The sequence below is a fragment of the Schistocerca cancellata genome, chromosome 3 (assembly GCF_023864275.1).
Source record: "Schistocerca cancellata isolate TAMUIC-IGC-003103 chromosome 3, iqSchCanc2.1, whole genome shotgun sequence".
Taxonomy (NCBI): Eukaryota; Metazoa; Arthropoda; class Insecta; order Orthoptera; family Acrididae; genus Schistocerca; species Schistocerca cancellata.
The window spans coordinates 760830140-760845480 of record NC_064628.1 but is presented as its reverse complement, the minus strand read 5'-3'; the positions used below and the strand labels follow the sequence as shown (position 1 = coordinate 760845480).

At 43.6% G+C, this 15341-nt stretch overlaps 1 protein-coding gene across 2 annotated transcripts in view; it reads left to right on the top strand.

Annotated features, from left to right (window-relative positions):
• LOC126175787 (transcriptional regulator ATRX homolog) overlaps positions 1-15341 on the top strand; it is a 483984-nt gene that overhangs the window by 278427 nt on the left and 190216 nt on the right. For both annotated transcript variants that reach the window (XM_049922765.1, XM_049922764.1), the window contains one exon: positions 7752-7889. In XM_049922765.1, the coding sequence (XP_049778722.1) occupies positions 7752-7889 (138 nt within the window). The remainder of the gene's footprint in view (positions 1-7751; positions 7890-15341) is intronic.

Here is a 15341-nt window from a genome sequence, read left to right as displayed (position 1 = left end):
CATGCGAACGTGCATTGTCCTGTTGGAACAGCAAGTTCCCTTGCCGGTCTAGGAATGGTAGAACGATGGGTTCGATGATGGTTTGGATGTACCGTGCACTATTCAGTGTCCCCTCGACGATCACCAGTGGTGTACGGCCAGTGTAGGAGATCGCTCCCCACACCATGATGCCGGGTGTTGGCCCTGTGTGCCTCGGTCGTATGCAGTCCTGATTGTGGCGCTCACCTGCACGGCGCCAAACACGCATACGACCATCATTGGCACCAAGGCAGAAGCGACTCTCATCGCTGAAGACGACACGTCTCCATTCGTCCCTCCATTCACGCCTGTCGCGACACCACTGGAGGCGGGCTGCACGATGTTGGGGCGTGAGCGGAAGACGGCCTAACGGTGTGCGGGACCGTAGCCCAGCTTCGTGGAGACGGTTGCGAATGGTCCTCGCCGATACCCCAGGAGCAACAGTGTCCCTAATTTGCTGGGAAGTGGCGGTGGGGTCCCCTACGGCACTGCGTAGGATCCTACGGTCTGGGCGTGCATCCGTGCGTTGCTGCGGTCCGGTCCCAGGTCGACGGGCACGTGCACCTTCCGCCGACCACTGGCGACAACATCGATGTACTGTGGAGACCTCACGCCCCACGTGTTGAGCAATTCGGCGGTACGTCCACCCAGCCTCCCGCATGCCCACTATACGCCCTCGCTCAAAGTCCGTCAACTGCACATACGGTTCACGTCCACGCTGTCGCGGCATGCTACCAGTGTTAAAGACTGCGATGGAGCTCCGTATGCCACAGCAAACTGGCTGACACTGACGGCGGCGGTGCACAAATGCTGCGCAGCTAGCGCCATTCGACGGCCAACACCGCGGTTCCTGGTGTGTCCGCTGTGCCGTGCGTAGGATCATTGCTTGTACAGCCCTCTCGCAGTGTCCGGAGCAAGTATGGTGGGTCTGACACACCGGTGTCAATGTGTTCTTTTTTCCATTTCCAGGAGTGTATTTCGTGAAGTATGATTGACTCAAAACTTTTGTAATAGTACTACTGCTCTGACAATTGGATCAACTGTCAACAAGATATGTTTGCCTACTGATTATATGTATAAAAAAAGGAGTTGTCAAGTGAAAATCATTTTAAAAAAGTGTTTTTGTGGGTTAATGGTTATCTTCAACCCCTTTTTATGGTTACCTTCAGTCTTTCAATTGACCACTTTTAGAAGGAGCGCTGTTAAAAAGTTTCAATTTTTTAAAATGATTGTTAACCTTTTAGAAATGCATTTTTATTGTCGTTCAAGTTTTGACTCATTTATTGTAATTCTTCACTTTTGTGGTTCTAATAAAAACTGCCACAGGTTGCCTAATAATTTTCCCTTTCTTTGTAATCACGTCATTATTGTGAATAGTTGATAAATGCACATCTTTTGTGTCCTTCCATTTCATTAGAAACACTTCTCCTCATCTGCAGGCAGCCATATCCCCATTACACTGTTTGGACAACTTCAGTGTACCACATGTATCCATTATTGTTTTGATTAGAAGCTCTGCAAGCTGAAGTAGAGGAATTGTGTGTTGTCAAGTAATTCACTTTGTTGAGAAGTTGTGTTATGAGAGATATGACCAGTTGAGAATATATACTGGAAGAGTCTCAAACTCTCAATCCAACTGATAGTTTGTAGATGGCCAGTCATAGCTATGTTTTGTTTCATAGAGCATGTACAGGTATGTACCAAATCATGCCTTTTTTGGCACAAGTGGTACCAAACAAAGGCAATCCTTGTACAATAATCTCCCTGCCAAGCACTTAAAAAATTTTGGAATTTATGTTCTTCATACTGGTACATCCACCAGATTACTCTTTTTTTGGATTAGAAAGATTTTCTGGTTTAAACTAGAGGTTGCCAGAAAAATGCAAATAATTCTGGATTTTCTGACACATTTTTTTAGGATATCGTTTGCCAAAAAATACACTTGAAATAGAATGACTAGTACATTTCAATTTTTGGTTTATGTACCACACTCTAAAATATCACAACACCAAAAAACATATGTAGTTCTTCTAGTAACAAAAAGCGAAAGACATTATCATCACCACTCTAATCTGCATATCTGATAGTCTCTCCGAAAATATTTTCAGAAATGCTCAAACATCCTGTCGCAGATTGGGAGAAGTAGGGTGTGACAGTGAATGGAAATCACAGAGATGAAGGTATTCTTTCCTTACAGTAAGCATCATAGCACAAACTGACATCATCTAATGTTATCAAAATCTCAAAATCAATCTCTATGAACTATAGAACGACAGACACATTGACTAATCAATACCAGACTGAGTAACAGAGATGTCAGAATCACTGTCCCAATCCATCTGGAAAAATTCCAGTGCATTGCTTTCAACTACTTCCACAGACTGTCACACCCCAGCGTCAACACCACTGTGTCACTCATGGCTGCATGTTTCATCTGACCAGGACCACAGAAAGACTGCTGTCAATAGGCATGCACCTGAACTGCGTGCCAGCATGCCATACTCATCCACCCATTGGTGCCTTCCGCGACATGACCACCACTTTGCAATTGTCCATGTTTACATTGAAGGCTTGCTCTCTATGTCCCAAGGCAAGTGTAATCTGCCGACAGTGGTGGACTGCTTCACTCACAGGCCAGAGGAGGCACCCATAGTGGACACCACCATTATCGTCAACATCTGGATGGCATGCTTCAGCTGCCCCAGCCACGTCACAATGGACTGTGGCTGCCAGTTTGACTGCACACTGTCCACACATGTTGCTTCAGTTTGTGGTTACCAGCTACCACCCATTGTCTATCGGCATGGTTGAGCAGCTCCATTGAACACTGAAAGCCTTCCTAACTTAGCCACAATGCCGCCTGTATGGAAGCACTCCCGCTGCTGCTGCTGCTCGTCCTGTGAGTGAAACTAGTAGCCCACCTCCGACCACAGTCACAGACCCAGCATGACACCAGCAAAGTATTTGTACATCCCAATCTACAGCACTGTACACATGTCATACTATGCAGTGACGTGCTACAGCTGCCATTTCAGTCACCTTACTAAGGGCTACACTGTGTGATCACCTGTAGTGAGACAGTACTTGACATCAAGTGCAACAACAAGCCAACAAAGGCACCAGTCGTCTGAATCAATGCTGTTTGCTTCTTGACCATTCTGGCTGCCGTTCACTTCTTTGGTACAGCAGAAGACGTGTCAACACATGACATTTCTCCCACCACCAGTCAGACAGAGCCCACACCAGTGGCCGTTAATGATGCATGCATACCACCAGCTGTCATCACGCTAAAAAGTGTGCCTCAGCCCCACCTTGCCATGCCAACTGGAACAGCCACAGCCTGCTCAGCCACCCAGGCCACACCTACCTCAGGCACCCCGGCCAGCCCCACTACAGCTGCCAGGAGACGACATGACGCATTCTGGCATGTGTGTCCATTTCAAATGCCCATGTTGCGTATTAACAATGCCATAGCTGCCTCCTGCTATAAACATGTCTCCAGTGGACCGCGTCTTCAGCATATCTTCTCCAATCTAACTTCAGGCACCAACTCCCGCGTAACAGGCTGCTTATCCGTCACAGCTCCTGGACTCACGTTCACATGCTTGTGGATCTTCCATGTAGGACATTGAATGAAGATTAATTTCCATTACCATTTTTTGTGTTCTTATCCATCAAGCTCCGGACTGCCGGGCTTGTGCGTTGGAGTTCTGTGAACTGCATTTAAGTTACGACGACACTGTACTCTCATGAGGGTAGACACTTCGCATAATCTCCGTGCCTCTGCTATCTTGGGTTCGACATTCCATCAAATCCCATGACATGAATTTCGTGACCGAGTGTGTCTTTGAATTCTTAATAATGCAACTCATTAACACATTTTGTGTCCTTCCAAACAATGTGCAGTCATCAACACTTTGTCATTACCTTTTATTATCAGTGTCTTTTTTTTTTCTGCATGACTCAAAGCCTTGAGGCCGGCCACTTGTTGCTATCGGCAGCCAGTGCTGCCTGCCATTGCTGTCACTAGCCAGCAGCGTGAGGACATGCCCACTATGCACCCAGCTGATCCCGCATGCTGACATCACGCGCCTCTGCCCAATCATCACTGACCATCGAGCCACCATTGCACTTGTGCTGACATCATGATGATGCTTGCAAAACTCGAACATCTGTCACACAAGTCAGGCGCAACCTGAATGCCAGTGCTTCGTTGCAGCTCCTGAGCTCTGCTTCCCAAGGGGGGAGCTATGTGGCAGTTGTGCCACAGAAATGCGTACAAGGACCAGAGGTTCTTTCTGCTAGCAAAAGTTAGTTGCTTCGGGGAACTGCCAATGTTCACACTTGCTGACAGGCAAAATTCTGTCAAAGAGTTTGGTGCACATGGGCATAGGTCAGCAAAAAGCAACAAGCAGAGTCTATTGCTGCAAGCTACAGACTACTTGGGCCAAGCTCAATGCGAGCTCACCACCAATGCTTATGGAAGTTTTTTTTATGCTCTCCATTCATTTTCACTTCCAGTTTGTTGAATCTGTAAAGAACACTCTGCCAACGGTTATCAAGAAAGTTTGTATCATTCCAAACCTGTATTTATTGTTCTCCCACAATCATATGATCGTAGATGCAATGGCACTGAGGAGTGTATGCCCTCCAGGACAGTGTTAGAGTGGAACTACTGTGCAACACCGTTAGTGCAACCACCACCTAATAGACATTGCACTCAGAATGTATTTCGTGTAGTGTTGGTTTATTGTTTTGTGTTGAATAAATATATTTTCAGCAAACGTGTACTGTATGAACTCTTGTCACCAGTCCTGTGACAATAAAGTCGACTCATTGCAGGTCCGGTATGTAAGCGATGATACTCACTTGTTTCTGATCGTTTAGACAGTAATCACAGACTTGCATTCTTTGTGAATTTCCTGACATTTCAGCAAAGAAAGTACCAGTACTGTCAGCTTGGGGTGATCATGGGATGAATCAGTAGCTCGCTAAATTGTATAGAAATTGATGCAGGCGACCTATACACACTAAATACGATACTAACACAAAATTCATCCTAAATAATGCTTCATACATTGGTAAAAAAGAGATACTGCACATGTGTACGTGAGCGCACGCACGCGCGCGCGCGCACGCACGCACACGCACACGCGCGCGCAACCACACACACACACACACACACACACACACACACACACACACACACCATGTTAGTACCTTGCAGATAATCGGTTTACCTTAGATAACTTGGGATAGTCAGTCAACAGTTGAGGTCCCTGTATCAACAAAGGAAATGTTTCTTGAAATGCTGATCTGTTATCTTGTCAGATGTTAATAAGTAATCAGGCACCTGAGTCTCAGAAGTAATAATAACTGAGAAGAGATCCGTGGTGGCTGATAAAATAGTTCACTTGAAGAGCGCTACAGGCAAGAAGTAAAAATCAGAAATAATTTGAGGTCAGTCCACAGTTTCAGAATCAAATGTAGGCAGATTTAGTTCTGCCTGCAGGTTTTTTAATTAGGAGGTGTAGGAAGGTGATAACAAACAGTCAAATAGCTAAAATAAATATGTGCAAATCAGAGAAGAACTTTGTGGCTATGTTAGAAAATGTCATCTGCAGGAATAAAATAAAATAACAGCTGATAATATCACTGCTGGATTGCTTCCTCAGGCTATAATGACTTAGCCACAATATCTGCCTCAGCTTAGGTTACCTTTTTTAGTGCTCTGAAATAAGGACTGCATTTCCCAAGCACTTTTTTACACTTTAATAGTGATTTTCCAGTACTTATCCTACTTTTACAATGTTCGTGTTCATTATATCCTGTGTAACTAAAAAGCTTTGGATCGATCTCGGCACATATCTGTTTATGTTTGTTTGTCCAACCCTCCCTCCCACTCTCCACTTCCGTTCTCCCCTTGCCCACTTCACCTTTCACAATCCCTCACCACAATCAAAATGCAGTACTAAAACAACATAACCATACAAGTGTGTGTGTGTGTGTGTGTGTGTGTGTGTCTGCACTCTGTAGCTTTGAAAAAGAATTCATCCAAAAGGTCTTGTTCATATGCCTTTCAGTGATTCACTACCGCTAATGTACAGTGGTTTGTTACCTTTACTCCTGAAATTACTTACATACTATCAGTACGTTCCATTACCATTTTTGTGTTTGTTTGTTGGTGCTCACCACTTAACATTGTAATCTATGGAGTCAGAGGTTATCATTATTCTTTCCATTGCTTTTATACCACCTAGGAATTCCAGCATTGTACTAAACTTTTGAAATATTTTTCAATGAAGTTTAATTTTTCTTCTCTGATGCTGGTTGCAGTAATACATAAAATCATATTGTTTTTCCAAAGTTTAGTTGAAATACCATCTCTTCCAATCTGTACTTCTCACCTTTGATATATTTTCATTGTAACTGTTCTCACTTTGTCTGAGAAGCCACTCCTTGGGTGACTTTTTGTCACACATTAGTTTCTATTCTGTTGAAAGTTTGTGTAATAGCCAATAAATAATGATCTGTGTCAATATCTCTAAGTTTTTCCTTATCTTGACATTCATGACCCCACTTCAGTTCCTACTGTTCTTGCAACATGATCAAAGCAAGATTAATGTAATGGTGGATTGAGATGAATCCATTGTTTTATCCCCTCCTCCCCCCCTCCTTTCCCACATCTTCCTTCTCCTCCTCCTTTTCCTTGGGAATGTTCTAAAATAAGTAGAAATGAGTGTTAGGTTTAATTATTTACAAAAGATGATTAATGATTTCTATACTGTTAGTTATTTTATGCACTGTATAATCCCCTACAATCATTTGGTATTTGTTTCTTTATTGAGGCTGTTTGAGCTCTCAACCAGAATTTTCGCATTTCTTGAGGGACTTTTCAATGTTTCATTTTTAGAAACAGTCTACTTCCTGCTTGTTATTATTGTTCTCCTAGTTTAAATGGGCAGTAGTGATATTGATGATCATGTAAGCTTCATTTCCAGATCTGAATGGGAAGAGTGAAAATGTGTGTAATGGTGAGTTCAGTTCACTGACTGACAGGCAAAACAGGAAATTTTGTCTCCTAAAATTAGAACTGAAGCTGTACGCCTCAAGAGTACTTTCCCATAGGGCATGAATCCCTGGTCTTAATGAACTCGCTATATTTGTACAGAAAATGCTAAATAACTTCTGTTTTTTCCTGCTACAACTAACATCTACTCTTTAGCAACAGTATTGTTAGGTGTACTGTTGTGAATTTTATTTTAAGTTCAGTTTTTTAATATTTATTGAAAATTTTAAAATAGTAATAGCATAAAAAGAACTTGTGTGAAGTTGCTTATTGTAATTTTTAATAGCCTTATTGGATCTGCCAATCTCGGAAATTATCAGAAGGGTAACAAAATCTTTCAAAACATTAGTGAGAATTGCTGGTCAGTACTATCTTCAGAATGTGAAATGTTTAATATTGCCAATAGACACACATAAAATTAATAATATCAAAATCTAGGATACTGTCACCACTTTCATACATGTCTGTTACAGTACAGGAGATAAATACCTGCCAGCAAATTTGTTGAATAATTTATTTGTTTTCTTGGTTGCATTTTCCTTTGATAAAGATGGCAAAAACTTTTTCTATACAGATTGTTTGTTCTATATTCATGATCTTATAGTTTGATTATCTCAGTTTGTGATTATTGTGGCATATAAAGCATTATAAACTTTTTCTACAGGTCCTGATCTAATAGTGTGTGATGAAGGCCACCTGCTGAAAAATGAGAATTCAGCCATTTCCAAAGCTCTACGGAAAATCAGAACGCTACGGCGCATTGTCTTGACGGGAACCCCATTACAGAACAATCTTAATGAGTGTAAGTTCCAGTGAAATGCAGTAAATAAGTTGAAAAATGTAGATTACTCTGTTACAGATCTTGCTAAAGAAAAGGCTTGGTGTACATGTGGTTCCATTAATAATTTGTTGTGTCCGTTTATGCTTAAAATTTCTTTCCCCAACTTCATACATTGTTACTTGGATCACCATTCAATAGTGAGGCCTTTTCTGACAGTGTGGCAAAACATTCTCAGCTTGCTACAGATACGGCATTGATATAATGAAATATTTGGTATGTTTATATATACACAGTTTAATGAAGTAATTCAAGTGGCAGTTTGAACTACAAAAAGTCTTTTGTATATGACTTTAGAAAGTAGTTGTGTTAGGGGCATTTTCTCTGATACAGTAATTGCTATGAACAATTTATTGTCAGTGTGTGTCGGCTGGAGTGGCCGAGCGGTTCTAGGCGCGACTTCTATGGTTGCAGGTTCAAATCCTGCCTTGGGCATGGATGTGTGTGATGTCCTTAGGTTAGTTAGGTTTAAGTAGTTCTGAGTTATAGGGGACTGATGATCTCAGAAGTTAAATCCCATAGTGCTCAGAGCCATTTTTGAATAAAATTTTGAGCTTTCAGCAGCTGTCTCTGCCATTGTCATCAGGAATAAAAACTGATGACTACTGGGGCTGGCATGGTGTTGCCTTTATGCAAGCATAAAAAATTTTTACATCACCCCTGTTCCCAGAACTCCAGAAGATAGACTTTGACTGAGGATATTGTATCACAGACACAGTCCCTTTCACTGTTCAGAGATGTCACTAACCCACCCAAAGATGTGAACAACCATGCATGAGCAGCACCTATTAGACAGAGGGGTCCGACAGCTGATCAGTTCGTCATTCCACCAGGAAGAAGGTACACGGCCCATGTTATTTGCAGTTCAACCATGCCTTAGACGGTCAATACTGTGGTTCGATCGCATCCAAATTGTTACTTTGTGCCAGGAAGGGCTCTCAGCAAGGGAAGTGTCCAGGCATCTCGGAGTGAACCAAAGCGATGTTGTTCGGACATGAAGAGATATAGAGAGACAGGAACAGTTGATGACATGCTTCGCTCAGGCTGTCCGTGGGCTACTACTGCAGTGGATGACCGCTACCTACAGATTATGCCTCAGAGGAACTCTGACAGCAATGCAACCATGTCGAATAATGCTTTTCATGCAGCACAGAATGTTGTGTTACGACTCAAAATGTGTGTAATAGACTGCCTGTTGCGCAACTCCACCCCTGATGTCCATGACAAGGTCCGCACTTGCATGCAACCACGACACCCTGCAGTACAGATGGACCCAACAACATGCTGACTCAACTGCTCAGGATTAGCATCATGTTCTTTTCACCAATATCTTCAGACAGACAACCTGGTCAGGCTGAACGCCTTAGACACACTGTCCAGCGAGTGTAGCAAGGTGGAGGTTCCCTGCTGTTTTGGGGTGGCATTATGTTGGGCCGACGTACACTGCTGGATGTCATGGAAGGCACCGTAATGGCTATACGATACATGAATGCCATCCTTTGACTGATAGTGCAAACTTATTGACAGCATATTTGTGAGGCATTTGTCTTCATGGACGTCAATTCGCACCCCCATAGTGCACATCTTGTGAATGACTTCCTTCAGGATAATGACATCGCTGGACTAGAGTGGCCAGTATGTTCTCCAGACATGAACCCTATTGAACATGCCTGGGATAGATTGAAAAGGGCTGTTTATGGACTGTGTGACCCACCAACCACTCTGAGGGATCTATGCTGAATCATGATTGAGGAGAGGGACAGTCTGGACCAACAGTACCGTGGTGTAATTGTTGATAGTGTGCCACAGTTGTGCAGTAATCTGGACCATCACCTCTGAAGGTCTCGCTGCATGGTGATATAACCTGCAATGTGTGGTTTTCATGAGCAATAAAAAGGGCGGAAATGTTGTTTATGTTGGTCTCTATTCAAATTTTCTGTACAGGTTCCGGAACTCTCTGAACCGAGGTGATGCGAAACTTTTTTTTTTATGTGTGTGTAAGCGTGATAGTAGCATCTGCAACCTACCAAGCAGAGCCAAAGTGATTCATGCCCTGGGAGACGAATTGTGCAGCCGTGGTCTGCCATAGGATGGGTGACATCAAGTGGTGCAAGAGGCCAATGCCACATTTGAATATGTCCTTCCTGCATTCCTAAAAGCATAAAGCATCTGTCTTTGCTTCATCTCAGTGTCCAGAGTGTGCACCCATGGATAATTGTGTACCCTCAGTCTCAGTTAGAACTGCTGCAGGTTATTCTAATGTGAACTGTGCAAAGGTACAAAAGTGAAGTCCTCAACTTTCCAAATTGTATCTTGTGTCCTTTCTCAATCCAGTGTTCAGCCATGATTTACTTTTCAAGCTCCCTTTGGTTGATGTGTTGTGTGCTCAGAACAGTGCTTATCTGCAGTGCAAATCATTTGGCCTATATAGATGCTGCTGCATTCAGAGGCAGTGCAGAGGGGTGCATCGTAACTCGGCTGATGGCCTTTGTAGTCTGGTCCCTTCAACCCACACAATCCAATCTGCATCATATCTTGTATCTGAGACATTGAGCAGAAGCAAAGATGGAAGGTTGGAAAAGCAGTTTCAAATGTGGTACTGCCCCCTTTATTGACATGGTGTCACTTGGTTCTACGGCACACTGGAGTTGCCCAACTCACCATCCTGTACGTGTGTCGTGTAAACCCTTTAAAGGGATGGTACAGATACTGCTGTCATGTTTATATAAGGACAGCATCATGCCATCCATGACACCTTATAGCTTTTACTTCTTATAACAGTGCTGGAGACAGATACCGAAAGCTCGAGAACTATATTAAGGTGTGTCGCTGTGAAAGACTCAGAGAGGTGAAATATCATTCTTTCATAAACATATTTGTTTTGGCCAGTTTATTTTCATTATATATAGAGTTGGTGCAAGTCTATAAAGAGTCTGCTCCGTTTGTTTAAACAGCTACTAAGTAAGTGGCTGCATTGTAATGTTGCTATACCTCACTCATAGATGATGTGGTTGAAGGACATCACAGAATAGCAGCCATGAATGAAAGCTCAGAGAGTACATACTATGATTTTAGATGATCAGTGAATAAAGCTGTTTAAAAAAGATATTTTCTAAACGATGCATAATTTAGATCACATATTAGTGGTATAGTTGATATTGATACAACCAGAATTTACTGAACTAGATGATCTTTAGATGTAAAATATACTGAGTAAGAGAAAGATAGTGTCCATAATCTATGTCTGAACTTCGTGCACTGCTGGTGCATGTGACAACTATCCTAATATTATATCTGAAGATGGACTAGTTCAGCCAAAACGGGTCACATTGATAAAATAAGTGAGCTAGGCTATGCTTTGTTTAGAAAATCATAATACAACATCACTGTTTCTACTGGTGACATATTGCCATCGTTCTTTAATCTATGAGAAAGCTTTCTGTAGGGTGAGTGTTGAATTTGCTGAGTGCTGACCAAAGGCAAATGCAATGACAAATTTATCAGCAGTATTTGAAAGATTTGAAAAAGAATCTAACTGAATTTTTGTGCTGATTTTCCATTCTGAATGGGAGACAAATGCAAACAAAGTGTGGTGTATAAAGAGCTGCACCCCTCCATATTCGGCTATACCTATATGCTTCATGGGCCAGGTACAGCCCTTGCTTCACTCCAGAGGTTGTTTTTCAATAGAAGAGCTACTGGGCTGTTTACTGTCAAGCATCCTGCAGCTGCCACAGCATCAGTGGGCATGCAGGTTGTGATAAACGGCGTTACAGTTGCAGGTGTCTATATGCATCCATGCATTCACATGTCCACTTCAAACTGCACACATAGTCTTCCACAGGACACAAACTTAGCTCGCATGTCTGCCCTTTGGAGCTCAGTTAGGCTCCGAATTCCGACAGATAATCAGCCACCACAAGTCTCCAGTAGAGACCAAATGCCTGCCAGTGTTGTTGCCCACCAAGGTGTTGCCTTGGTCTCACTGCAAGCCCTGTATGTCAATGTACTTCCATTTGCCACTCCCGAGGGCACTGCTTTCACAGAATCTGCATGTATACTGCCCATGTGCTCACCACGCCTCATAGAACCATGCAGTTATGACACTTTGCCGCTCATTGGTGGACAGCCCATTAGCTTTCAGCCTCATGGGTCTGTGTCATTGTTTATCTTCCCTGCTCCTCGCCCCTTTGACATTTATAAACTTCGTTCAGTGAGCTCTTGCTAGCCATCATCAAAGATGGATATTGTTACTGCAAACTCTATATTTCCACCACTTGGTTAGAAGGAAATAATGCAGAGTAGTGAACCAGGGTATACATCCCAGGACAACTGAGAAATCTGAGAATTGTTTCATACTGGAGAAACCCTGGGATTTTTTAGATTTTGGGAGTTTTTCATTGTTTTAGTTTCCAGTTAATTTTTTTTGTTATTTTGACTGCTAATAACTGAAACTCTAACAAAGAATTTTACTCTAACAAAGACTAACAAAAGCTCCCTGCCGCCGTTGGATAAGCAGCTGCAGCAGCAAGTCGTATACTCCTAGCTCACTCATTTGTTACATAGTTTAATTCTTAATTTCTTTGCGTGTTTTTGGTACTTGCATTGTTTAATTCATAAATTTCGGGCGTATTATAGTATTTGAGAGTTGTAGCATCGCGTTTTAGTACCTGAATAGTGTAAATTCGCGTAGTCATCTGTCATCTGTTTTTGTTTTGAATGGCCAGTGTCGGTTGGTCACAATCAGTGTGCTCCCTGCCGCCGTTGGATAAGCAGCTGCAGCAGCAAGTCGTATACTCCTAGCTCACTCATTTGTTACATAGTTTAATTCTTAATTTCTTTGCGTGTTTTTGGTACTTGCATTGTTTAATTCATAAATTTTGGGCGTATTATAGTATTTGAGAGTTGTAGCATCACGTTTTAGTACTCGAATAGTGTTAAATCGCGTAGTCTCCTTCCGCCGCCGAGCAGTGTGTCAGCAGTGCACAAGTGGCAGCATTACTGCATTTACTAGGCAATCTTGTATTTTAATAACCGCTTCAATTTTGTGTCGTTTTGTTTGCGCTCTCTGTAGATTAGTTCAGACGTTCTTTGCACAAGTTTTTAGCATGGATAGGGACTGCAACTGCTGTGTTCGGATGCAGGCTGAGTTGGCATCCCTTCGCTCCCAGCTTCAGGCAGTGTTGGCTTCGGTCACACAGCTTGAGGCTGTTGCCAATGGGCATCACTGTGGGGGTCCGGATGGGGGTTTGTCGGGGACGGCCAGCTCGTCCCACGCATCCCCCGATCGGACTACGACTGTGGTTGCCCGGGATACTGCCCGCATTGAGGCTGCTCCCTCACCTGTGGTAGAGTGGGAGGTCGTCTCAAGGTGTGGCAGGGGGCGAAAGACATTCCGGAGGGCTGAACGGAAGGCCTCTCCAGTTTGTCTGACGAACCGGTTTCGGGCTCTGTCTCAGGCTGATACTGATCTTCAGCCTGACATGGCTGCTTGTCCTGTTCCAGAGGTTGCCCCTCAGTCTGCAAGATCCGGGCAGTCGCAGAGGGTGGGCTTACTGGTAGTTGGGAGCTCCAACGTCAGGCGCGTAATGGGGCCCCTTAGGGATATGGCAGCAAGGGAGGGGAAGAAAACCAAAGTGCACTCCGTGTGCATACCGGGGGAGTCATTCCAGATGTGGAAAGGGTCCTTCCGGATGCCATGAAGGGTACAGGGTGCACCCATCTGCAGGTGGTCGCTCATGTCGGCACCAATGATGTGTGTCGCTATGGATCGGAGGAAATCCTCTCTGGCTTCCAGCGGCTATCTGATTTGGTGAAGACTGCCAGTCTCGCTAGCGGGATGAAAGCAGAGCTCACCATCTGCAGCATCGTCGACAGGACTGACTGCGGACCTTTGGTACAGAGCCGAGTGGAGGGTCTGAATCAGAGGTTGAGACGGTTCTGCGACCATGTGGGCTGCAGATTCCTCGACTTGTGCCATAGGGTGGTGGGGTTTCGGGTTCCGCTGGATAGGTCAGGAGTCCACTACACGCAACAAGCGGCTACACGGGTAGCAGGGGTTGTGTGGCGTGGGCTGGGCGGTTTTTTAGGTTAGATGGCCTCGGGCAAGTGCAGAAAGGGCAACAGCCTCAACGGGTGCGGGGCAAAGTCAGGACATGCGGGGACCAAGCAGCAATCGGTATTGTAATTGTAAACTGTCGAAGCTGCGTTGGTAAAGTACCGGAACTTCAAGCGCTGATAGAAAGCACCGAAGCTGAAATCGTTATAGGTACAGAAAGCTAGCTGAAGCCAGAGATAAATTCTGCTGAAATTTTTACAAAGGCACAGACGGTGTTTAGAAAGGATAGATTGCATGCAACCGGTGGTGGAGTGTTCGTCGCTGTTAGTAGTAGTTTATCCTGTAGTGAAGTAGAAGTGGATAGTTCCTGTGAATTATTATGGGTGGAGGTTACACTCAACAACCGAGCTAGGTTAATAATTGGCTCCTTTTACCGACCCCCCGACTCAGCAGCATTAGTGGCAGAACAACTGAGAGAAAATTTGGAATACATTTCACATAAATTTTCTCAGCATGTTATGGTCTTAGGTGGAGATTTCAATTTACCAGATATAGACTGGGACACTCAGATGTTTAGGACGGGTGGTAGGGACAGAGCATCGAGTGACATTATACTGAGTGCACTATCCGAAAATTACCTCGAGCAATTAAACAGAGAACCGACTCGTGGAGATAACATCTTGGACCTACTGATAACAAACAGACCCGAACTTTTCGACTCTGTAAGTGCAGAACAGGGAATCAGTGATCATAAGGCCGTTGCAGCATCCCTGAATATGGAAGTTAATAGGAATATAAAAAAAGGGAGGAAGGTTTATCTGTTTAGCAAGAGTAATAGAAGGCAGATTTCAGACTACCTAACAGATCAAAACGAAAATTTCTGTTCCGACACTGACAATGTTGAGTGTTTATGGAAAAAGTTCAAGGCAATCGTAAAATGCGTTTTAGACAGGTACGTGCCGAGCAAAACTGTGAGGGACGGGAAAAACCCACCATGGTACAACAACAAAGTTAGGAAACTACTGCGAAAGCAAAGAGAGCTTCACTCCAAGTTTAAACGCAGCCAAAACCTCTCAGACAAACAGAAGCTAAACGATGTCAAAGTTAGCGTAAGGAGGGCTATGCGTGAAGCGTTCAGTGAATTCGAAAGTAAAATACTAGGTACCGACTTGACAGAAAATCCTAGGAAGTTCTGGTCTTACGTTAAATCAGTAAGTGGCTCGAAACATCATGTCCAGACACTTCGGGATGATGATGGCATTGAAACAGAGGATGACAAGCGTAAAACTGAAATACTAAACACCTTTTTCCAAAGCTGTTTCACAGAGGAAGACCGCACTGCAGTTCCTTCTCTAAAT